This window comes from Dipodomys merriami, unplaced genomic scaffold (assembly GCF_024711535.1).
Source record: "Dipodomys merriami isolate MVZ:Mamm:240054 unplaced genomic scaffold, mDipMer1.0.p SCAF_137, whole genome shotgun sequence".
Taxonomy (NCBI): Eukaryota; Metazoa; Chordata; class Mammalia; order Rodentia; family Heteromyidae; genus Dipodomys; species Dipodomys merriami.
Genome location: NW_027202682.1, coordinates 3,322,909 through 3,347,879, shown reverse-complemented (window position 1 = coordinate 3,347,879; position 24,971 = coordinate 3,322,909). Strand labels below are relative to the sequence as shown.

At 50.0% G+C, this 24,971-nt stretch overlaps 1 protein-coding gene across 4 annotated transcripts in view; it reads left to right on the top strand.

The window, feature by feature from the left end:
* The window catches only part of LOC138825501 (sarcalumenin), a 47,444-nt gene extending 22,944 nt beyond the window's left edge, over positions 1-24,500 (top strand). For 2 of the 4 annotated variants that reach the window (XM_070020150.1, XM_070020149.1), the window contains exons 2-6: positions 14,854-14,955; positions 16,016-16,111; positions 19,123-19,239; positions 19,973-20,206; positions 21,216-24,500. In XM_070020150.1, coding sequence (XP_069876251.1) covers positions 14,919-14,955; positions 16,016-16,111; positions 19,123-19,239; positions 19,973-20,206; positions 21,216-22,027 — 1,296 coding nt within the window. In that variant the 5' untranslated portion in view covers positions 14,854-14,918 and the 3' untranslated portion in view covers positions 22,028-24,500. Of the gene's footprint in view, positions 1-11,504; positions 12,825-14,853; positions 14,956-16,015; positions 16,112-19,122; positions 19,240-19,972; positions 20,207-21,215 lie in introns of all 4 variants that reach the window. The other 2 variants (XM_070020148.1, XM_070020147.1) reach the window with 2 other exon arrangements.
* The last annotated feature ends 471 nt before the right edge of the window (positions 24,501-24,971 follow it).

The window sequence follows — 24,971 nt, the reverse complement described above, 5'->3', positions numbered from 1 at the left end:
CCTTATCCTCAAAATAACCAGTAAAAAATGACTGAAGGCATGGCTAAGCGAGTAGAATGCCAGCCTAGCAAGCATGAGGCCCTAGGTTCAAACCCCAGTACTGCCAAAAACCAAAGGAAAACATTAATTCTGTAACTGTGAACAGCAAGAGTCTATGCCCAATATCTTTTTTTTCTTGCCAGTCCTGGGGCTTGAACTCAGAGCCTGGGCACTGTCCCTGAACTTCTTTTTGCTCAAGTCTAGCATTCTGCCACTTGCCACAGCACCGCTTCCAGCTTTTTCTGTTTATGTGGTACTGAAGAATCAAATCCAGGGCTTCATGCATGCTAGGCAAGCACTCTATCACTAAGCTACCTTCCCAGCCCTATGCCCAGTACTTTTTAAAGAACTTGTGGGGACGTAAAGAGGTACTAGGTATAGTCCTTGACCTAGAGATTTCAAGCTGAAAGAGAAAGTAGGACACACTTGCACTGCTCTTCCACGTATCCAGCTGTTCATCCACCCATTCCATGTCACTTCTGGTCACTGCCACGGAAGGCAGGCTCTGTCAGTTTCCTCAATGTGGACAATCTCAGACATGAGCAGATTGAGGCCAGGGAAAGGGATCTGTGCAATTGAAGTGGTTGGAGCCAGAAGGCATTATGAGCAGTGCGGTGGGAACATGGGCTGAGCAACAGGGATCAGGTGAGCCTGGCTCCTATTGGGAAATAGGAGGACCTTCCAGGCACGTCAGCATCAGGACATCTATCATGGGTTGGATTGTGCTCCCCAAAGAGATATAGTGATGTCCTAATCCAAGTACCTTACAATAGGACCTTTATTTGGGAGTAGATGTTGTTTGTTTATTAAGATGAGGTCTTCCTGGAGAAAATATGACCCCTAATTCAGTATGGTGCTTTCCTTATGGGGAAGAGAAGAGACTTAGATGGAGGAGAAGGTCCTGTGAAGATGGCGGCAGAGACTGGGGGGAGGTAGCTGTAAGCTGGGGATTGCTAGAAGACACCAGGAGCTGGGACGGCAAAGCGAGTCTTGCCCTACGAGCTTCAGAGGGAGCATGGCTGTGTTGATGCTTTAGCCCAGGCTTCTGATCTCTGCGAGAAAATGAATTTTTATCCTTTGAAGACATTAAGCTTGTAGCACCTCGTTATCCCGGGGACACTAACACAAGAGAGCCCTCAGCCCTCTGTGCGGGCTCTGGGCCTCATCTAGACGAGAGGACCCTGAGGGCTGACTGGCCTGCCGAGCCCCTCCAGTGTAGCCTGCAGGTGGCTACCTGTGACCCTCGAGGCAGGGGCAGCGCGGAATGTGCACTTGCTCCAGCAGTGCCCTTGGCTTTGACCTTTCTCTCTCCAGGATGAGCCCCGTGGGAACTGAGGAGTGGATGGCCTGCCCTGGCCCTCTGCATGGCGACCAGGCTGCCAAAGGAAAACTACATAATGGCCCAAAGGGCTCTGTGGTGGCCAGAGCCTCATCCAGTTTCAATATTAGAGAAGATGGGATGGGACATAGGAAACTCAGGCTCCTGATGAGCCACCACAGAAGGCTGCTCTCTCTAGCTCACCTGTCTGTAATGATTTCCCTGGACTCATACCACATCCAGAGAGCTGTGAGCAGCCTTAGGGGTCTGGCCTGAGAAATGCGTCCCATGGATCCGAGGTTCAGGGGTTCAGGCCATTTGGGGACATAAACCAGAGGCTTTAGCAACCAAAGCAGACATGAGATTTCTAGAGTGGCCCCATTCATGCGTTCTGAATGTTAGACGTCTGGCCTGTGGCATTCCACCCACCAAGCAGGTTTCTTCTTTGAGTTTGTGCTGTTGGTGGCGCACGAAAGATGGAGATTCTTTCCTTGCTCCATTCTATAGAGGGTTCTTTTGGTTCCAAATCCTGTGGCCTCATTGTCCCAAACGGAGATAGTTAAGAGCTGACTTCATACTATCCTGGTAGGACTGGACTGTCTATTGTCTTCTGCTAGAGACCATAGCAAGATCCTCCCTGCATTCTTATGGTAACACTGGGAATCCCACAGACCTTCTGGCAAAGGCTGCAGCTTAATTTCTTCCTAAAATCCTTTACACAGAACCATGCTATGGGAACCCGCCAGACCTCAGGTCTACTCCGGTGCCTCTGGCCTAGCATCCTTTGTGGAGACAACTGTTGGGACAAATGAGCAAGTCCAGGCACACCAGGGAGGAAAAGAGCTTGTCTTTAGTCCTAGGGATTGAACCGAGGACCTCAAGCGTGCTAGACACATGTTCTACTACTTGAAGTATGCTCCCAGCCTGCACCCTTTTTTTGAGTTAAGGTCTCATTAACTTTGCCAAAACTGGCCTTGAACTTGTGACCACCTACCTCCACTTTCAGAGTAACAGAATTATAGGAAAGTATCACTATGCTGTTTGGACTACTTAATTTCTTTTTCTTTTTTCTTTTTGGCAGTTGTGGGGCTTGAACTCAGGCCTGGGTGCTGTCCCTGAGTTCTTTTGCTCAAGGTTAGCGTGCTACCACTTGGAGCCACAGCTCCACTTCTGGTTTTTTGATACCTAATTGGAGATAAGTGTCTCAGAGAGAGAGTTTGGTTGTTTTTTATTTTATTTTATTTATTTATTTTGAGCTCAGCAGGATGTTCTCGTGGTCCCTGGGAGTACTTACAGTCCAGGCCGGATTCTGTCTCCAGACCAGCCAAAGGCTCAGAAGAGAGCAAGGTTCCCCCGGGCGCCTTACAAACCCTGCCGGCGAGACTTGTAGTTGGCAGCAGGAAAGAAAGGGACTGGGCAGAAAAATCTCCCCTGGCCTCTTGACTGAACAGAGGAAGAGTGAGCCAGCTTGACTCTTGCCTGAAGCAGGTTCTGTTTTGGCCACTCTGAATTTGGGTTTTTGGCCAGGTATTTTTGTTCTTCTAGGAAATACTGGTTATCATGGCTGACATTTGAAAGCTTTTAAACATCACTTGATGTTGTACACACCCTGAGGCATTTGCCAAAGCAGATATTATGATCTGTAGTTTTTGGAGGGATACAGTTGGGTACAGGAGGATTAAGGAGAAACCCAAGGTCATAGCAGCTGGTAAAGCAGCAAAGGCCAGAGCTCAGCTCTCCTGACTTCCAAGGGCATCCAGAGAGAACTCATCTCTCAGTTGAGGGGCCAGAAGCTTCCTTAGCCCGAGAGGTACAGCAAAGGAAAGCCTCAGGCTATGGTCACGGTTCAGGCTGGGGAAGGGGTTGTCAGATCTACTAAGCTCTCTAATCCAAAGAATCAAGCAGACTTCCCTTCTTCTAGGCTGGGGAATACATGGGTCGGCCAACATCAGTGGCTCTGACTTTAACTCAAGGCGTCCTAGCAGAGGTTATTCTTTGCTTACTGTGTATCTTCTCTTGCTTGGTGCCAAAAGTTAAGCCATCAGCCCTTCAAGTATATCTCTCCCTGTGGATCCCAGGAGATTGGATCTCTTCAGACTGAGAGATGAGGGAATTGGCTACTTGCCTCCATCTCTCAGAATCTGGCCTGAGCATTCCCTCCTTCCTCCTCTTACCACGCGCAGCCCCTCCAAATGGAGAAGATTATTGCTCAAAGATCCTCGCAAGGGTTTCTGTGCTGGTTGCTCAATAGAGTATCTCTTCTAACAACCAGTTTATGCTGAGTGGTAGGACTTAACATTCTGCTTCTTCCAAACATCTTTGCTTTTCATCTGTACTCTGGAAACCTCTAGGCATATATGATGGGTATAAGTGTGTGATTGTGGGACTTCTAGCAATTTCTCTCTGTACCTCTCAAAGCAATTATCCAAGGAATTAGGGATGAGGTGGAGATATAAAGTTATGCTGTCAATACTCTGTTCTCTATAAGTTAAAAACAATTGTGTTGAAGTCTTCAGTACTCTGTGTGTGTGTGTGTGTGTGTGTGTGTGTGTGCGTGCGCGCGTGTGTGTGTGTGCGCGTGCATGCCCGTGTGCATGCTGATACTGGAGCTTAAACTCAGGGTCTCTTGTTCTTGCTTGGCTTTTGGCTCACATCTGGCACTTTACCACTTGAAACATACCTCCACTTCAGGCTTTTTTTCCCCTGGTTATTTGGAGATAAAAGCCTCATGGATTTATCTGTTCAAGCTGACTCTGAACGTCAGTTCTCAGATCTCAGTCTCCTGAGTAGGCAGGAGATGATAAATATAAGCATAATGCCTAGTTTTCGATTCTCTGTAAAATGACAAAGGGTTTGGTGGGCTAAGAAGTCATTTTCTGAACCTGCAGGCATGGCTCAAGTGATAGAGCACCAGCCTTGAGTGAAAAAGTCACAGGAGAGCTCAAACAATGTCCTGAGTTCAAGCCCCAGTACTGGCACAAAAAGAAAAAAGGAGAAAAGAAATGGTTGCACATTAAATATTTTTTTTAAAAGCCACTGCCCTAAAGCAAACCAAACTGTTGCCATCGTCGGAGAGGGTAGGGTATGGAGATGGGAATGTGGCCTAGTATGGAGTTAGTTTAGAGATGGTTGAAAGCTGGGTTCTCTAGAGACAGCCACTGAGCCTGGTGGCCTTGGGACAAGCAGTTTTCAGGGTTTCTGTTTTTGGTTTGTTTGTTTGTTTTGTCGGCCATAGGGCTTGAACTCTGGGCCTGGGCACTGTCCCTCAGCTCTTCAGCACTCTACCATTTGAACCACAGCACCACTTCCGGTCTTTCTAGTGGTTTTTTGGAGATAAGAGTCTCACAGACTTTCCTTGCTGGGCTGGCTTTGACCCGTGGTCCTCAGATCTCAGCCTCCGTGAGCCACCAGTGCCCTGCTCAGGGTTTCTTTTGCTCATTAGTAATTAGACTGGGGATCTTTGAGATGATCTCTTCAACTTCCAGATCCAAAGGTTCTCTTTGATCACTGCTTTCACCATTGTATCCTATCCCCTGGGTGAATCATTTTAGGGCTGCAGTCCAGCCAGGGACAAGTTGTCCTGGTGGGATTAGCCTGGAGTCTAGAAGCTTCGCCAGGAAGCCAAAGAAACCTTCCAAAAAAATGGCTGACTCTTCCACTGTGCTTTGACACTCTTGTCTGGAAGAAGAGGTGAAGGCCAAAAAGAATAGCCAGAGGGGGTGGTGTGGGTCCTCGGGGGATGCAGACAACCTGTCTTCTGGAAAATACTTCCCTGCTGAGGTCCTTAGGGCCATCATCCATCCCAAATTATCAGATGAAGGCTTCATCTAAGACATGGAAGAACAAAGGGCCCTGGGCCATGAATATTTACTTTGTAGAATTAGGTCAAGCAGAAGAAAGGCAGCGGAAGACACCATTGACGTACAACCGCCCAGTCCAAGAGTGTTCAGAGACAAGATCCAGAAGAAGGAAAGGTCAGGCTGCTACCCCGGCTTCATGGACTCCGTGTTCTGACGTGCTCTGAGCTGCACTGGAAACCCAGCCTGTAAGAAGCTGATGCATGGGCTAGGGGCAACCGGTGGATGACTTGGGAAACCTCTGCCCCTCAGGGCTGGGGTCCTGACACCCTGGGACTCATGGATCCAGGCACAGCCTGGGGTTTTATTACTGATGACTAATTTGCGTAACTGAGTGATGGCAGAAGGTATTGTACTTTATACAACTTTGGACACCCTGGTTTTGGTCCAAATGGATGAGAGGTCCTGTGGAAGAATACCTTCAGCAGATCTTTGTTAGGAATCTCTGCTGTGGAGCATTGGGCAGGTTGGATGGAGTTTACACTGATGCGTACTTGAAACGGCAATGAAATGAAAGCTTTTGGGTTCTGCACATCTCCACTTTTGACTTCAGGACAGTGCTCCCTGGCACTGAGTATTGAGGAAGAGTTGGGATGGAAAGTCTTAGGCCTCAGTGGTCTTTAAATTACCTTGTGAAATGCACATCTACCCAGTAGCCCAACAGTAGAGCCTGGGCTCTGTGGTTGAAAGTCTGCCAGTGTACCCCACTCCCCAACCCCGGGTGGAGCTCTGCTGGAATGGCTTGCTTAGCGGACCTCTTACCTGTTCTGGGCCTGCTCCCTCATTGCACAAGAGGTTGATGGTTCTTGCCTTTTCTGCCTGAGAGGGCGGTGAGGAGGATCAAAGAATAACACAATACAGACCTACCTTGGAGCCATGACGTTGCAGTGAGGCTGGGACAGGATCTCGCCTGAGCCTCACATGTGAAGAGATCCCATAAGGTAGGCTTCTTGGAATGGTGGAGAAGAGGACAGAGAGGAGGCCAGAGGAAGATATTTTTAAGGACAGGTAGGGAGAGGAAAGGAGTTGTGATTGTCAGTCTCCTTCCACTGGTCCCCCTCTATAAAGAGTGGAGTGATAGATCCAAGGAGGGCAGATAGTACAGAGAGGGAAACTAACCCTAGGTGATTTTGTTATTGTTGTTAGTTGAGGGGCTTGAACTCAGGGCCTGAGCACTGTCCCTCAGCTCTTTTGTTCAGAGCTAGTGCTCTACCATTATGAGCCACAGCGCCACTTCCAGTTTTTGAATGGTTAATTGGAGATAAGAGTCTCATGAGGACCTTTCTGCCTGACCTGGGTTTGAACTGAGATCCTTAGATCTCAGCCTTCTTTTTTTTTTTTGTCAGTTGTGGGGCTTGAACTCTGAGCCTGAGCATTGTCCCTCAGTTCTTCAGCTCAAGGCTTAGCGCTCTCAAGGCTACAGCAGCACTTCTGGTTTTCTGGTGGTTTATTGGAGATAAGAGTTTCACTGACTTTCCTACCCAGGCTGGCTTTGAACCATGATCCTCAGATCTCAGCCTCCTGAGTAGTTAGAATTACAGGCGTGAGCCACCAGTGCCCTGCTCTAAGTGATTTTTTAATTTAATTTTTATTTATTAATTTATTTTGGGGGGGTCTGGTTGTGGGGCTGAACTTTGGGTCTGGGCGCTGTCCCTCAGCTCTTCAGCTCAAGGCTAGCGCTCTACCACTGGAGCCACAGCACCACTTCCGGCTTTTTTTTTTTCTGCTTATGTGGTGCTGAGGAATCAAACCCAGGGCCTCAAGCGTGCAAGGCAAGCGCTCTACCACTGAGCCACCCTCCCAGCCTTTTTTTTTTTTTTTTTAATTTATGCGGTACTAAGGAATTGAACCCAGGGCCTCATGTATACTAGGCAATCACTTTACCTCTAAGCCATATTCCCAGACCCCTAAATGGTTTTTGTCTTCCTTCTCCTCTTAAGGAATTCTTTTAGAACCCTAGCAAGTAAACCATCTGGGGTGCTCGAGACTCAGGGCCACAGATATGGCAGTGTCCTAGCCTGACCTTGTCCTCAAGGCAGGCCCTTTAAGCACCTTTCCCTGGCCAGAGCTTCCTCTTCTTCAGTTGGACTCGAGGGCCACTAGCAACTCCACAGCTCTCTGAATCAATGGAAAGTGCCGTGGAATGAGAGAGAAGCCGAGGAAACAAACTCAGGGTGCATTTTTGCCAGTAGCAGGGAGAGGAGAGAGGAACTGAGCATAGCCCAGAGCTATTGTAGGGGTTGTGGGGCTGGTGAGAGCCGCTGCAAGTCCGGCTCGCAGAGGGCTGATGCCGAGGGGACACCTGGAGAGAAGCAGGACTGGCTTGTGAGCGCTCGGCCTGGCTCTGAGTAGGCCGGGGCCCAGCCTGTCAGGACTTAGGCTGTGGCTGCTCTCTGGGGCCAAGCAGGGGGCCTGCTATTCGTGGGTCCTGACGTCAGCACCCAGGCCTGTCCAGGGGCGGTGGTGGCTAGCTTGGCAGCAGCACACGCAGTACTGTACTTCATGTCCTGAGATGGACCCAGACTCATTTCATCAGGACCTCTGTGCCCTCTCACACCTCCAGCTCCAGCAACTGGGGCTTCACCAAGAGTGTAGAGAGGCCAGGGAAAGAGGGAGGAAAGGACATGGGCTCCCTCAGATCTTAGAGAATTGAACCACCCATGATGGTTGACTCTCCAAATATCAGACATGTCTCCCAGGACAAACTTGGGTCTGCTGGGCCCAGCTGCTTCCTGAAGTTGAGCTCTGGAGGGCCCAATAGGACAGTTTCATTGAGAGATTTTTTTTTTTCCATCAGAGAAGTTATATTTAGCCAGGAAAGGAAGGTCACAGGATGTGAAACCATCATCCTCATTCTTTTTTTTTTTTTGTCAGTTGTGGGCTTGAACTCAAGGCCTGAGCCCTGTCCCTAAGCCTCTGTGCTCAAAGCTAGTGCTCTACCACTTGAGCCACAAAGCCACTGCTGGTTTTTGAGTGGTTAATTAGAGATAAGAGTCCCACGAGAACTTTTCTGCCCTAGCTTTGAACCCCAATCCTCAGATCTCAGCCTTCTGAGTAGTTAGGACTACAGGCGTGAACCTGTGGCACCCAGCCACCCTCAGTCCTTTTCACTCCAAATTGTTGAGCAGAAGTTCAGGGAAAGTTTGACCCCAAGATGGGAAGGATGTAGATGTAAATGTGAATGTATACAGGGTCCTGTCCAGGGTCCAGGAGTGGAAAGACACAGTAGTGTGAGGTCATGATAAACCCCCAACATCTGGGGTCCTCGTGCCCCTTGGGAGTATGTAGGCCTCTTACTCCTACCAGAGACTCTTGAGAATATTGGAAATGTTATATAGGAGATCAGAGCCACAGGCCGTTCATCTTGTCACCTTTGTCCGCTCGTCACCAAAGTGCCATCATCATCACCAAGGTTGTCATCATCAGCATCTCCACTGCAGTCATCACCAGCATCATTGTCACTACCACGCCATCTTCCTTGTCATAGCCATGGACATTATCTGACATCAGGAACCTATAGAAGGAAGTAGATTGCCCAGGGTAAGGCCTCAATTGCTGCTGTTCTAAGACAAAAGCCTGGGGAGACCCACCTCAACTTTGGAGTCATCCTTCCAATGGGGAAGGGCTGGAAACAGGAGGCTGTGAGTCAGGATTATTTGTCTTGACAGTTGCAGTGGTTTGCAACTTTTGTCTATTAGAATTACTGAACTTTTTTTGGTGGGGCTTGAACTCTGGGCTTGGGCGGTGTCCCTTAGCTCTTCAGCTCAAGGCTAGTGCTCTGCCACTTGAGCCACAGTACCACTTCCGGCTTTTTCTGTTTATGCTGAGGAATCGAACCCAGGGCTTCATGCATGCAAGGCAAGCACTCTACCACTGAGCCACCGTTCCCAGATCATTTTTTTAAAGTCCTGTTGAGGGGACCACACCCTGGATTATTTAAATCAGAACTACTGAGGAAGAAGAGGGACTTTGGGATTTAATAATCAGATGACCCTTAACCTATTGTCATTGCTGAGAACCACAGGTGGAGAGGCAGGTTTTTGGGGTGGTGTAAACCAGCACCGTTCAAATAAACATGTAAATGAATCACCTGAGCATCTGGTTGAAGGAAAGGTCTCATCAATAGGTCTGGGCTGGAATCTGAGATGTGCATCTCCATGAAGCTCCCAGGTTGAGGCTGCTGGTCCTCCTGTCACATGACATTGGTAGAACCTTCCATGACTCTGGTTCCAGTCTCCTCACCTGTAAAACAAGGCAACATAAATACTTGATTTCCAAAAAGCAAGTAACATATTGTACTATCCAGCACAGAGAATAACGTTTTTGTATTACTTGGCAGAAACGTATTTTGTATGGTATTTAATCTTACTAGTCTCCTTGGGACAAACCAGGTTTCTGCCATGGATTCCCCTCCAGGGGTGAGAGTTTGGGGAGCTAGAGATTGAGGAAACCAGAACTTAGAGGTATTTAGGCGCTAATGAGAACATCTAGGGGGCTGGGAAGGTGGCTCAGTGGTAGAGCGCTTGCCTTGCATGCCTGAGGCACTGGGTTCCATTCCTCAGCACCAAATAAGCAAAAAGAAAAAAGCAGGAAGTGGCGCTTTGGCCCAAGTGGTAGAGCACTAGCCTTGAGCTGAAGAGCTGAGGGACAGCGCCCAGGCCCAGAGTTCAGGCCCACGACCGAACCCCCCCCTCAAAAAAAAAAAGTCTCACGGAGAACATCTACGTGCATGACCTCCAGCTCCATGTCCAGGAAAACATACTGGAACTCGCATGTAACCACAGACTTTTTGTGGGAAAGGCAGGGGCCTGCAGACCCTGGAAACACAGAATTAAGATATAGTTCCTGCCATTCAGGAGCCAAGAACATGATCGTGGAGTACAGGCACATGTAGGCAGAGGCTGAGGTCTTAGGGGAAAGGGGTTCCCCGTGCCCCTGGACCTGGTACAGACCAGAAGTTGGCAATTCTGGGTTCTGGTCACCCCAGAGCCACCTGGTAGCCTTGTGTCTGAGGCAATCCAAATTTGACTCTAACATCGGTCTGGCAGTCGTCAGGGAGGTTAAGTGGGGTCATGTCTATTAAAGGGAAAGTTTTCTACATGAACATACAGGACTCCTTTCTAACAAAGGCCCTAGAGCTCCCTGTCTTTCTGAGGTTGACACAGGTTGGCCGTGGAAATAAATGAGAAGCTATTTGCTCCTGATGCCCAGGGGCTACCCCAGCTTTGTGAGAAGTGGCAAGGGGTTACCCTAAGATGGAGAGCCTTTTGTCTATGGAGTCAGAGAGGACAGCCATAGGCTTAGCCTGGGAAGGGGTATCTCTAGCAGAGAGGGGGAGCAAGAGGCTTTGAGAGGCAAGGGGAATACAGGCTGCCTCCGCCACTCCAAGACAGGACACTTGAGGTCTCTGCATCCCACGTGCCTGCACGGCCCTCCCGGGGTAGGCCTCCTCCCGAGACAGAGCCCAGTCTGGGAGGAGCAGGAAGGACAGGCCCAACCCTTGCTTCTCACCTCATTTTTCAGAGACATTAAATTTGACCCTGGCACAGACTGGGCTGCTGCTTGCTCTCTCCTGCCTGCTTTTCCTGTGCCCTCTGCTCTCCTAGTAAAGTTACAAGCCCTTAGAAGGGGATTCCCCCTCAGAAGAGGTTGGCCGAGGCCACTGGAAAGCCCAGGCCCTGTTTGGATATCTCCTCTCAGGCCCTGTCCCCTCTAATCTGAGGTAGCAAGGCCAGCAAATGCCTGCCCTTAAGGGGACAGGGTTAGATGTGTGACTTAATAAGGTTGAGAGCCACAAGTAATCCCCTAAGTACTTTGCCTTGTAACCTAAGATTATCTAGCCTGCAAACACCTGTTTTCACCCCTTTGCTGATAGTAGTATAAAAAGCTTGCTAGTTAATGACTCTAGGAACTGACAACGGGTGGAATGTACAAGCGTTTGTCCTACCTTGGAAGTAGCTCCTCGTGAGCCAGGCTGCACGTGCCTCGTCAGCAAGGTTGAGGGGGGACTGGAAGGGCTCACCCAAGTTTCCATCTATAAACAATCATTGGGACCTCAGTGGGGGAGACTGGAAGGTCAGTGTCAGGGTTTTGGGGGTGAGGAGGTTCTCTGCTTAGTGCAGCCAGCCACTCCTTTGCTTCTGGAGAGCAGGTCAGTCTAACTCCCGGATCTATGGGAGGGCGCCAGACACACACACCCTCCCAGGAGAGGGAGCTAGATTGCGTAGACTCTTGAGAAGCAGCACAAGTGCCAACCCTGTGAACTGACCAATCATGTTCTAATCATTTAGAACTGCAAGTCCCTGCTTCGGGTGGCACAGAAGATGTTGGCAATTTGTTGGAGAATCATTTCTCTGCTGGAGACGCAAGTCTAGAGGAGAAAGAAAGGGCGCTCTATGCAGATGCGGCCCCTCCAGACAAGAATCTGCTCCTTCACTACCCAGACGGCAGGGAGGCTGAGAGCTCGGAGCAGACCACCACTGGGGTCCCCCCCGCCGCCACCGGCCCGGGCTCTGAGCCCGAAGCCAGCGTCTCCAATGCCTCAGCTGCGGACTCAGCCTCCCCCGAGGATGCTGCTGGGCCTGGGGAGGGCGCGGAGGGATCGCCGGTGGGAGGCGGCCTTCCTCTAGGAGGGGATGAGGGGCCCAGGGAAGAGGAGAGGCCAGAGCACGGTTCAGGAGAGGAGGAGGCTGGGCTGGGGCTCTCCACAGAGGGGGCTGTTGATGGGGAGGCAGGAGCGCAGGTGGGGAATGGTGGAGTCCCCAAGGCAGCTGAGGGGGTTCTAGGAGACAGCCTTGTTCAGGGAGCAGCAGAAGAGGGGAGCACAGCGCCTAAAGCCACGGGAGTCTCCTCTGGCATGGAGGGTGAAGAGGCCCCTGCCGCAGAGACAGACCAGGCCTGCCCAGGATCTGATCACCAGCCAGCAGATCTGGATGGAGCCTTGGATACGGAAGGGTCAGCATCCGCCGCGGAATCCGGGTCTGCTGCAGATGCGGAAACCGGCGAGGGTGCTGAAGTCCAGCCTCAGGTCAATGCCCCAGAGACAGAAGACGAGAGGAGCACAGCGCCCCTTCATCAGCCCACAGAGATGGAAGAAGCATCAGACACCGCATCAGTTGGGATAGAGTCAGAGGCCGAGATGGACACAGAAGCCGGGGAGGGGGCTGAGGACAAGGGCGAGGCTGGCCAGGCCGCAGAGACTGGCGAAGAGTCCAGTGACGCTCAGAACTCTGGGGCTGGGGAGACTGGAGAGACGCGGTCCTCCAAGGACCAGGCGCCTGAAGAGGGCCCAGATGAGGCTTCCTCGGAGGAAGAACTAGAAGAAGAAGAAGAAGGCGTCAGCGAGGAGGAAGGAGGAGTTGTATCTGAAGAGGAGTCTGGAGAAGACAGTGGCGACGGGGCTAGCTCAGAAGAAGGAGGTGCCTCGGAGCAGGCTGGGGAACCCCAGGAAGCAGCAGCAGGAACTACGGAGCCTGGGGAGCAAGGAGCCCAGCACCACACAGAGGACCTGAACACAGAGCCGGAGGAGGGCGGTGAGGCCCAGGCCGCCGGGGCGGAGGAGCCCGAAGAGAAACCCCAGGGGAGGGGGAATCCTATCATTGCCACCCAGGGTAGGATTGAATCCCATAGGGAAACCCCAACAACACCTTGGGCGGTCATGTGCTTGATGGAAGTCTTGCATGTAGGGGGACAGAGTAGGTAGGAGAGCCCCTAGCTAGTCCTGGGATGGCCAGGAGAGGGGTCTTGTTGTGGACCCTGACCCCAGGAGCTACTGTCAGGTAGCCTCTTGTCACCTGTGGAGTTGCTGAGTGAGGTCTAGAAGGACATGGCCACCTACCTTTAAAGCCAATCCAGTGTCTTGAGGACAAGGAGCCCGATGGCAGGCTCCAGGCTCCGGGATTGGCTGTGGATGGAGGTGGAGGGTAGACGGGAACCTCAGGTGTTGACTTCGTGGAGAGGTAACTGGGTCTCCCCTTGAAGGCCTTCCATAGGCAGCATGGGGAACTGGAACTGAGGGCTGAGGATTTTGGCATGACAGTTCAAGCTGACCGTGACACACTTAGGTCAGAGCATTCCTCAGAGGGCCGGGGGATGGGAGAACACGGTGGGGGCAGCGGAAAGCTATCAGGTAGAGTTAGAGATGTATCTGATGCTAGAGATGGCAGGACCTGCAGGCCTCACCCCAGTCTGTGTGGACAGTGTCTTAGAAGCTGGTTTTCAGGGTCGATGTTGGGGTCAGGTTGTCACTTGCCCAGATGGCTTTCCCACAGCTTGCCTCAACACACATACTACCTGTCAGGCACTTGCATGCTCTGTAAAGGGGCCAGTTCTGACATCAGTAAGGTCCTCTCATTTTCTTGGTCCTTCTTGCTCTGGGTCTTGATCAGGGTCTGCTTAGGTTTGATCTTCTGAGATGCTTTGGGAGATAGAATGGCTGATACTGGACTCCTGCCCCACAGGCTTAAGTCTGCGTCTTCCTAACCTGTGATCCTCTGTGTAGGCAACTTGGCTAAAGACCTTATGGCTGTGACCTTAAGGCCCCGGGGACATGAGCAACACAAGTGTGGGACTGGCAGCAGAGGATGAAGGTGTTGGCATCTCTTGCTTGCTTGATTAGAAGGACAGCTGACCCCACCCAGCACACACACACACACACACACACACACACACACACACACACACACACACACACACACACACACACACACACACACACACACACACACACACACACACACACACACACACACACACACACACACACACACACACACACACACACACACTAGATAGACTGCAGCAGCTCCTTCTGCCCTGCTCCCTGCTAGTGTAGTCTTGATAAGATGTGCATTCCATTGGTGGGTTGTCTGCTTAGAGCCTCACAGTAACTCCAGTTGCCTTGGGATGAGATGTAAAAGACCTTCAGGGGAGCTGCCTGCCCAGCTCCTTTGCAGTTCTTCATCTCCGTGGCACCCGTCCCTCCCTCCCTCATTAAACAGCTGTGTCATAGCCCACCCCTCTCCCTACTTCACTAATTAACTCCTGCGGAGCAGCAGACCCTAGAGAGGCCTCTCCTGATCCCTGCTAAGCCTTCCGTACACTTTTTAGGCCTTCCAAGTGCCAGGGAGATTTCCTCCTGCAGCTTCTTCACTGTTTTAAAGCCTTTTGCATATTAAATTTAAAAAATGATCAGCTCTATCCCTCTGGATTATAAGAGAGCTCCAGAAGAACAGAAGCTGTGCCAGGATGGGCCCCACTGTATTCCATCCTGAGACTTCCAATTTGGCACATAATAGTCATTCAATGCATTCATTTATTTAGGTAAGTTTTGAGACCGAGTTGCATTATGCATCCCAGGCTGGTCTTGATTTGCCGCCTTCTTGCTTCATTCTCTTGTGTACAGGGCTTACAGGTGTGCTCTGCCATGCTCAGCACTCCATACTTTTTTTTTCCCCTTGAATAAATAGAACCGGTCATGGCTCTTAGATGTTGACTTCAGATTTTCAGATTCCAGAACTCAGTTCAGTTCAAACTGGTAACTTTGTTCAGTACCTACTAGAGGCCCAGCCCTGGTCCACATCTGAGCACTTAGTACTCATCTGCCTTAGCTTTGTCCTGACTCCCTGTTTCTCTCCCTAGAAGAGGCAGAGGATGTGAGTGAGGAAGCGCCTTTGAGGGACCGCTCCCACATCGAGAAAACCCTGATGCTGAATGAAGACAAGCCAGCCGATGATTACTCAGGTAAAGAGAGGAGGGAGACAGGCTGGGACAGCCCAGGGCTGTCCTTGGGCAGAGCCTTGGAGGTGACGGGGGGGGGGGGGGGGGGGGGGGGAGGGCGCAGGCGGCCGTAACTCCACAGCCAGAGGAAGTGGAGAGCCCCAGAGGTGTGGGCTCTGTGAAAGGGGCCAAAGCAGGGCCGGGAGGCCATCCAAGCAAAAGGCTCAATGTAAGTGTGAAGGGCAGATTCCGGGGCAGCCACCTGTAGGACGTGCCAGCCTCTGTACCCTGAGGGAGGATGGTTCATAAGGATTTATCCCATGTGCTTTTTTTTTTTTTTTTAAGCTTACAAAGCTCTTTCGTGTCAGTCATTTCATTTCCATCCTCATAATAACCCAAGGATTTTAGTGGGCTGTCTCCTGTGACGAGCTAGCCAAGCTCAGAGCTAGGCGATGATTTGCTCTTGGCACCCAGCCCAGAGAGCGGCAGAACAGGGCTGGACCTTTGCTAGCCTGACCCTCAGTCTGTCCATCGCTCTGGGCAGGAGCCACACGGTCCTCCCGTGTTGCACATCTGGCATCTACCAGCTGCTGCCCCAGGAGGACGGTGCGGCCCCTCTTAGGGGCAGTGGGGATTGCGGTGATGGGCACAGGCCAGGGTGGCCGTGCTGTAGGCCTGCCGGGCATCTAGCTTCTTATGCTCATGGCCTAGGGCTGCCCAAGCAGGGTGGATGGTGGAGAGAAAGAGATGGGGTTCTGTCTCCAAGGAAAGGACTTTCCCATGGGTCAGTGTTTCTGGGATAAGGAGGAGAGAGGGGTTTTGTTGTTGTTTTGTTTTGTTTTCCTAGAAAAATAGCTCAAGAGGCTTTGCGGGTAGGTAGGAGAGTGCTCTTGAGGATCTCTAATGGTTGGAATGTGGACCAACTCTGGTCACCATGAGTGTGAGCACATCACACCATTTCTGGGCTGCAGACAGCCCTTGTTCCCCACTTGCCTGGGGTGTGAGATTGTTCTACAGTGAGAGCACCTGGAGTCCACCTTGCCTGATGCTCTCCCCTCGTTCTTCTCTGCCCCCCCCCCCACAGCGGTGCTACAGCGGCTTCGAAAGATCTACCATACATCCATCAAGCCTCTGGAGCAATCGTACAAATACAACGAGCTTCGGCAACATGAGATTACAGGTACAGCAGTGGGCCAGTGTCAGGGCAACCTCTGAGCCACCCAGACTCCCCTAGTGACCGCGTGGCTCAGTGCAGCTCATAAGCTCCAGGAGCAAGGTGTGTTATAGTGCCAGAGCCCAGCTGTCCTGAGGAGTGCGCAGGCCCGGGACTTCAGTCCTGTGCAGAGCTCTGTCAGGGTTTGGCAGGCAGCATTTCATTGTTTAGTGTGCATGTCTCAGAAGTACAGACTTAGCCAGACACTGGTGGCTCTTGCCTGTAATCCTAGCTACTCAGGAGGCTGAGATCTGAGGATCACGGTTCAAAGCCAGCACAGGCAGGAAAAGTCTGTGAGACTCTTATCTTCAGAAAACTGGAAGTGGTGCTGTGGCTCAAATGGTAGAGCACTAGCCTTGAGCTGAAGAGCCTAGGGACAGAGTTCAAGCCCCACAGCTGACAGAGAAGTGTAGACTTGATGTCCTGGGCGGTGATGCCAGCTTAGACCCCTCTTATGCTCAAGAGCCGTTCAAGGCTCCCTGTTCACACAAGAATGGCGGTTTCTGAGCCTCTAATCAGCTGGGATTTCTTTTCCCCTCTCTATTTCTCTTCTCAGATGGCTTTCCTTGGGTCTAGACCCTTTTTGTTATGTTTTGAAACAGAATCTGGTTAGGTAGTCAGGCAGGCCTGTGACTGTTTCTTCTCTAAGGCAACATTCCCTGTTCCACAACTTCCTGTACTGTTTCTCGCATGCCTACGAGCCAATTCTCCTCTCTGCCTCCAGGACCCTGTTGTGAGGTCACAAGGTCTCCCAGGGGCTTCCCCTTGTCCTCCGCACTGGCCTTCTAGCCCTGACACCAAGCATGGCATGGCCCTCCCAGGAAACTCTGGCCTTAAAGCAGCGGAGGCCAGGAGGCTGCCGTCTGCCCCAGGAGTGGCGCTCCGCAAGAAGGGCCCGTGTTCCTGGCTTCTGCCCTCACTTTCTGGACTTGGCTCTTTTTCCTTAGTCTCTTGCCAGCTTTCTGCATGACCTCCTATCCCTGGGGCTCATGGCTGGCCCCATCGCTGGCCTCCCACACATGCCTGCAATGCCCCCTGCCGTGGATAGCCGGAACAGCAGCACTGGGAAGCCCTAGCCGTGATCAGTCTGAGTTCTCAGGTTTAGAGTTGGCCTTGGTGTCACTTGGGCCTGTAACATGGCTTTTGGTGAAATCTCTGTAGCCGTACATCTGCCACTCTCTCAGCCTGCCAATCCTCCTGCCCTCAGCCATATGGGGTTCATGTGTGGTATTTACAGGCAAGGAAGGAAGGAGCAGGAACACAGTATTACTTCCAGGCTGGCCACTTATAAGACATCATATTCAACTGGGTAAGGTGGCTCATACCTGTATAATCCAAGCTACTCAGGAGGCTTAGACCTGGAGGATTACAGTTCAAAGCTAGCTTGGGCAGAAAAGTTGACGAGATTCCATCTCCAATTAACTAGCAAAATGCTGAATTAGAGGCATGGTTTATGGCATGAATACATCATCAGCAATCAAAACTAGCAAGAAAGAACATGAGTTCATGCACCAGCACCAGCACACAAAAATGTGATGATAGGGTATCTACAGTCCTGCATATGCATGCAGTAAGATATCTGAAAGCAATATGCTATACATGAACCCTTGTACTGGGCACAAGGTTAGGGTACAGAAGCCTGTAATCCCAGTCCTCAGAAGGCTGAGGAAGGAAAATCTCATGTTTGAGGCAGCCTGGGTTGCATTGTGACACACTGTCTCAAAAAATTGAGAAGAAAGCTGGGCACCAGAGGTGCATGCCTGGAATCCTACCACCAGTACCTGGCTCTGTCTTCCTCTTTTTTTTTTTTTTTTTTGTGGCCAGTCCTGGGGCTTGAACTCAGGGCCTGGGCACTGTCCTTGAGCTTCTTTTTGCTCAAGGCTAGCGCTCTACCACTTGAACCACAGCACCACTTCCGGCCTTTTCTGTGTATGCGGTACTGAGGAATGGGACCCAGGGCTTCATGTTTGCTAGGCAGCACTGTACCACTAAGCAACACTCCCAGCCCTGACTTCCCTTTTCTATGAACCATTATCCTCCAAGTTTAGCCAGGAGATCTCACCCAGGGTAGTGTTGAGCCAGTGCATTAATTCACTTAGATTTTCCTGCTGGTACAGGAAGATGTGCCAAGGATATCTAGGTAAGGTCAAAACCATGATTTCTGGGGTGTTTTAACTAAGTAATTGTACTTACTTAGAGAGCAAGAAAGGTGAGACTGACTGCTGTACACGGATCCCCTCCCTCCCCCCACAGACTCCAACAACCCAAGTGGACAACAGCTGGGGAGGCAGAGTTCTCTGGACATAGTGCTCCTACAATGAGATCTACCATTTTTCTTTTCTTTTTTTGTGAACATACTGTACAGAGGGTTTACAATTACATGGGCAGGATAATGTGTACATTTCTTATCAAGCATTGCAGCCTCCTCCTTTGTTTACCCTTCCCATCCCTTCCCAGCCTCTCCCCCCCAATCTTCCCCCCCCCCACCAACATTGTAAAGCTCGTTTTCGACATGACAACTTGTACTTCTCATTGTTGCAACAGGTCCACCTGTATCCTTAAATGACTTGTTTTTCCCCATCTCCTCCACAAGTTATACTGACATCAAATATAGTGAAAGAAGGGGTTATACTGTGGGGGAGGGACATACAAAGCAACAAAGAAATAATCTTATAAATGAGTTAGAAACAAATGCATGAAAGAAAAAAACATTAAAATACATATCTAAGGGTTCATTTTCCTAACATCACATTATCTGACCTTTTCTGCTTGACTCATACATATACTAGATATTGCAAATAAGGGAAACCATGGGACCTATGTTTCTTTGGGCCTGGCTTACTTTACTTAATATGATTTTTTCCAAGTTTTTCCATTTCCTAACAAGTGGGGCAATGTCATTCTTTCTGATGGAGGCATTGAATTCCATTGTAGATCTACCATTTTTCACTCCTGTTCCTAATTCCTACTTCCCACAGATGGGGAGATTACTTCCAAGCCAATGGTGTTGTTCCTGGGGCCGTGGAGTGTTGGTAAATCCACCATGATAAACTACCTCCTAGGGTTGGAAGATACTCGGTACCAGCTCTATACAGGTGAGCAATGTCTGAGTGACTGTTGGTAGTTGAATGGCGTATGTGAAAGTATTAGGAAAAAAATGACAATATTTATGTAGATCTCCAATATGATTGTGGGAGCCACATACAAGAGACTGGCAGCCACACCATGCCCACATGATTCAGCAGGAGCCCAGAGTTGAAACAACTCAAATGTCTATGGGTGGATGAATGGATAACCAAAATGTGGTCTGTTCGTACAGTGGAATGTTAGCATTAGAAAGGAATGATGCATATTGTCAGGATGCATCAGACATATCTGACACCTTATCTGTGACATAACACCAGGCACAAAGAACACAAACTGTATGATTCCACTCATATGAGGAGTCACACCTACCTACGGTAGGAAAATTCATAGGGACAGGTAGAGTAGAGGTTGCTGGGAGTGGGAAAGTTGTAAGAGTTAGTGTTTAATGGGTACCAAGCTGTAGCTTGAGAAGACAAACAGGTTCTGGAGATGGATAGTGGTGATTGTTTTGCAATAGTGCAAATGTACTTATTGCCACTGAACTGTATGTTTAAAGACGGTTGAGATGGTATATGCTATGTTCTGTGTCTTTTACCACAATTAAATTGAAAAAAGGAACCACTAGCATAGCACATATATCCTGTGCTGTGGCCAACTCCTTCTGAGGCTCCTTGCCTCCCACGTCTTTTGCAGTGGTGTCCTCATGATCACTGTCTGCACACATCTCACCCACCCATGCAGGTGCTGAGCCCACCACCTCCGAGTTCACAGTCCTCATGCATGGGCCCAAGCTCAAAACCATCGAGGGCATTGTCATGGCTGCTGACAGTGCCAGGTCCTTCTCACCCCTGGAGAAGTTCGGCCAGAATTTCCTGGAGAAGCTGATTGGTATCGAAGTTCCCCACAAACTTCTAGAGCGGGTCACTTTTGTGGACACACCAGGCATCATTGAGAACCGCAAGCAGCAAGAGAGAGGTAATTTAGCACCCATTTCTAAACAGCAGGATCTCTGTCTTAGAAACCAACCATCTAGCCAGATGCCAGTGGCTCATGCCTGTAATCCTAGATGCTCAGGAGACCGAGATCTGAGGATTGTGGTTCGAAGCTAGCCTGGGCAGAAAGTCCCTGTGAGGACTCTTATCTCCAATTAACCACTCAGAAACCAGTATGGAGCTGTGGCTAAAAGTGGTAGAGTTTTTTTGTTTTTTTTTTGGGTCCGGTCGTGGGGCCTGAACTCTGGGCCTGGGCGCTGTCCCTCAGCTCTTCAGCTCAAGGCTAGCGCTCTACCACTTGAGCTACAGTGCCACTTTCGGCTTTTTGCTTATGTGGTGCTAAGGAATCGAACCCAGGGCCTCATGCATGCAAGACAAGCGCTCTACCACTGAGCCACCTTCCCAGCCCAGGAGGTTCTTATTTCCTCCTTTAGTGAACAAGAAAGTTGAAGAAAGAAGGAAAAGGCACTAAAATATCATGGGCACCGCTTTAATTAGGTGCATTAACTAGGTGCTTTTCTCCTTTATAACAGCACAGTCCTCTTTTCTTACTGCTCTTCTTCTCATACTCTCTTCCTGGCCAGTGGCAAAGCCAAATTCCTGTACAGGTCTTGATAGTATATCTGTGTTTCTTCTAAACCCTGCATCCTCTCTCATTCTTCTGCTTCCATGACTTTTTTTTTTTCCCAACATCTTTGCCATTGCCCTAGATCTTTTAAGACATTTGGAAAATCTCTACTTGGAGCAAGTATTTCGCTTCCCTGGAGACTTGGATCCCATTGTAGATTAAAGCAGAGTTCAGGCTGTTCTTGGTTGAAGGCTGACAAAAGGCAGGAGATACACAATTTATTTCTCAATAGTTCTTTAGAAACCCAGAAAATTCCCAATGCTATGACTTCTTTCCACACATGAATAGAATTGTTCTGGAGGGAGAGGCAAAGGGCGTTGTGTGAGCCGCCGTCAGCCTGACTTCTCATTCCTGTCTCCCCAAGGTTATCCCTTCAACGACGTGTGCCAGTGGTTCATTGACAGAGCTGACCTCATCTTTGTCGTTTTCGACCCTACCAAGCTGGATGTAGGTCTGGAGCTGGAGACGCTCTTCCGCCAGCTGAAGGGACGTGAGTCCCAGATAAGGATCATCCTGAACAAGGCAGACAATCTGGCAACACAGATGCTCATGCGTGTGTACGGGGCCCTCTTCTGGAGCTTGGCACCTCTCATCAACGTCACAGAGCCCCCTCGGGTTTATGTCAGCTCCTTCTGGCCACAAGACTATAAGCCTGACACCCACCGGGAACTGTTCCTCAAAGAAGAGATCTCCCTCCTGGAAGATCTGAACCAAGTGATTGAGAACAGGTTGGAGAATAAGATCGCCTTCATCCGCCAGCATGCCATCCGGGTCCGTATTCATGCCCTTTTGGTTGACCGCTATCTTCAGACTTACAGGGACAAAATGACCTTCTTCAGTGATGGAGAACTGGTCTTTAAGGACATTGTGGAGGATCCTGATAAATTCTACATCTTCAAGACCATCCTGGCAAAGACCAATGTCAGCAAGTTTGACCTTCCCAACCGTGAGGCCTACAAGGACTTCTTTGGCATCAACCCCATTTCCAATTTCAAACTCCTCTCTCAACAGTGCTCTTACATGGGAGGTTGTTTTCTGGAGAAGATCGAGCGGGCCATAACCCAGGAGCTCCCCGGCCTCCTGGGAAGCCTTGGGCTTGGGAAGAATCCAGGTGTTCCCAACTGTGACAAAACAGGGTGTGGCGAGACCCCAAAGAATCGCTACAAGAAGCACTAGGGTTGTGTGTAGCTGTTCTCGGGTCCCTGTTGGAGAATGAGCTTGCATCCTAAATGTCTGAGAAGTCCTGGTTTATTAACCCTTTGAGTCACACTGGCGAGAATCCGTACACAGTGGAGATTTGGGAGTTGGGGTGAGGCTGATGGTGGGGGCAGGTGTGTGGATCTAGTGGGGGTAGAAAGTGGAAACTGTGAACTATAGTGTGCTTGTCTTGTTTCAGTGAGGAAGCCTGGCTGAGGAAGAGCCAGCAGCAACCCTTGCGTTTCCTGGGTCCTGTCTGGGAGGGACAGAGAACAGCTAAGTTCTAGTGCCTGCTAATTCAATGAGGGTCAAATAAGCTATATGCAGTTGGAATTCCTTGCCCCTGTAAGCTGGGCAGATAGTGAAGCCTGAATGATGCCGAGTTGTCAGGTCTGTGTCAACTCCCTCCACACACAGTCAGTCTTTTGTTTGTTCCCCATCCATCCTCAGTTCCCTCTCAAGCTTGAGTTGACTTTCAGCAGTGGACAATCTCTGGAGTCTGAATCTACCTGGGTTTTGAGCCTGTCCCAGGAACCTCTTCCCTGTTTCCCCAAGGAGGATGCCAGTGCCAGCGAACAAGAGTTCCCAGGTCAGGGTGAAGGCTAGTCTCCCTATGTGTGGCATTTCTTTGATATTTCAGCTGGGGAGCTCAGGCACTCCATTGGCCATGAGAGGAGGGTGAGTGGGTGGTGTCTTCAGGCCATTCCCCTCTTGGAAATGACTGAAATGAAGGTACTAGAAGGGCTCAGGGGGTTAATTGGTTTGCAGTGTGTCTTTGTCTATTGCATGTCTTGGAAAACTCAGATCCTAAAGGCACTGGGTTTCAGAGAGGACAGTGGAGGCCTTGCTCCTTGGTCTTGGGGACTTCTCTGGGCAGCCACCCTCTCCCAAGTTTAGGGGGAGGCCGTTTCTACAGCTTCTCTGTGGAAACACATGGCAGAGGCGTTGCTGCTTCCGGATCCCATTACCATGGCTTTTCCTTTCTTCTCCATTTCCTCATGCATCAACACTTAAAACTCAGAATTTTCCTAGGATCAGATCCAGCACCAGCCATTCGGCACCTACCCCTATGGCAACCAAGGCCTAAGGTTCAATTTCTACTTGCGTGTGAGGCAGGTGAATGTACCACAGGTCAGCCAAACACCAGTGAGTGTAAATTTGTGTGTCCATCATCAAAGAGAGAGATTGAGGAAATGATATACCCAAGGGGACAGAAAAAGAACTCCTTGTGAGAGTCCCATGAGGCCCACACATAGTACCACCTTGGAGGGGAAGGCCTGGGGCCTGGGCAGCCTTTTGATGGAGCATGCCCAGTGAACTCATGAGTGCGCAGGGGTGACCCAGAGTTATCTCGAGCAGACTTTCAAGCAATGCCAACAGCTCTTCTTGGGAGCAAACTGCCACGGATGCCTTGACCACAAGACGTGAGTATCTACCAGCACCAGAAGCTCATCTGGACCAGAGGAAGGCTGAGCCAGAGTTCCTTCCTCTGAGGGCCCAGGCTCATAAGCAGATCCCCATGTCCCACGGGGTCCACATGGAGAACTGCAATGCAGGAACTTGTGTTCTTCTGAATTCTTAGCAGCTGGCACCTTCTACCAGGGAGGCTGCTGCTTTGGACTTCTTTGTGGAGAACCTCCACACAAGAGAGCCAGAGCCCCCAGAGCTGCTTGGACACACAACACTGTCTCCAAGAAGTAAGTTAGTGGGAGAAGAGCCACCGTTTCTGCATGGGGGCATCCACGGAGCCTGGTGGCCGGGACTGATGCACCTCAATGTGTCCTGGACTTTTCTTCCTTTAAAACACAGAGTCCCCTTATCTCTCCTCTCTATAACTTGCCCTTTTGGGAGACTGTTCCTCGTGCCTTTCTCTTTCATGGTCCTCATGCTTGTGGCTAGCTTTGGGCACATCTGTTTTTGTTTTTTGTTTTTTTTTTTCTTTCTTTTTATTCAATGCAGTCAGGGGAATTAAAAAAAAAAGTAGAATTGTATGGACCTCATCATAGCTGTCAGTGTCACCATTGCTTTGGGAGAAGCAGGTGCAATGGGGCTAACTCACACAATATTTGTATTTTTGAGGGGCTGCCTTCTCAGTGTGCTCTCTTGTGAATTTTTTTTCTTTCTTCCATCTCTTTCCTTTTCTGTCTCTCCATTCTATTCCTCTTCTTATGCACTGACCTACCTTTTCTCTGTTGACCAGTACAGGTTAGAACCTGTACTATCTTTTGTCCAGCTCTATGGAGATAGATTTCAACCAGGATTCTCTTTTATTTTTATTTTTTGGATGGGGAGGCAGAGCTGGAAGTAGAGGAAATGTAGCATCTAGAGATTCCCCAGAAGGAGTAGTATCTGAATGGCTGTGCGGGAATGTGGCCAACCCTTTCCAGCGTTCTTTTCTATTCAAATTTCAGCAGGGAAAAAAAGTCTCAATAAAGTTCCAATCTCTCTTTAACACCTTGTCGTTCCTTTAACACAGTGCATGGCATATAGGAGCCCTTCACTCATGTGTTGCTGTATCTACTGGAGCAGTAAAGAAGGTGACTGGGTTTTTTACTTGCTTGTTTTGTTTCTTTGAGACAAGATCTTGCTATGTAGTTCAGGCTTGCCTCAAACTTGTGATCCTTCTGTCTCAGTCCCCAACGTGTTGGGAATTATAGGTGTGTGCCACATACCTGGTTTGACTGTATCTCTGTGCTGTATGTGGATGGTCTCCAGTTGAGGGGTGGGGAGAGTCTCTGGTGGGAGAGTGGCTGGAGTAATTGTGTGAATATATGAGTGGATTACAGATTATGGAAGAGTGTGTGCAGGCAGAAGTGTGGGTGAGGAATGCTGGGAGAGTAGGGCAGAGGTAGTCACAGAAAGCCAAAGTGTCAGTTCCTGGTGTTGCAGGTGAAAAGGCCTTAGAAAACTCATGAGTAGCCAG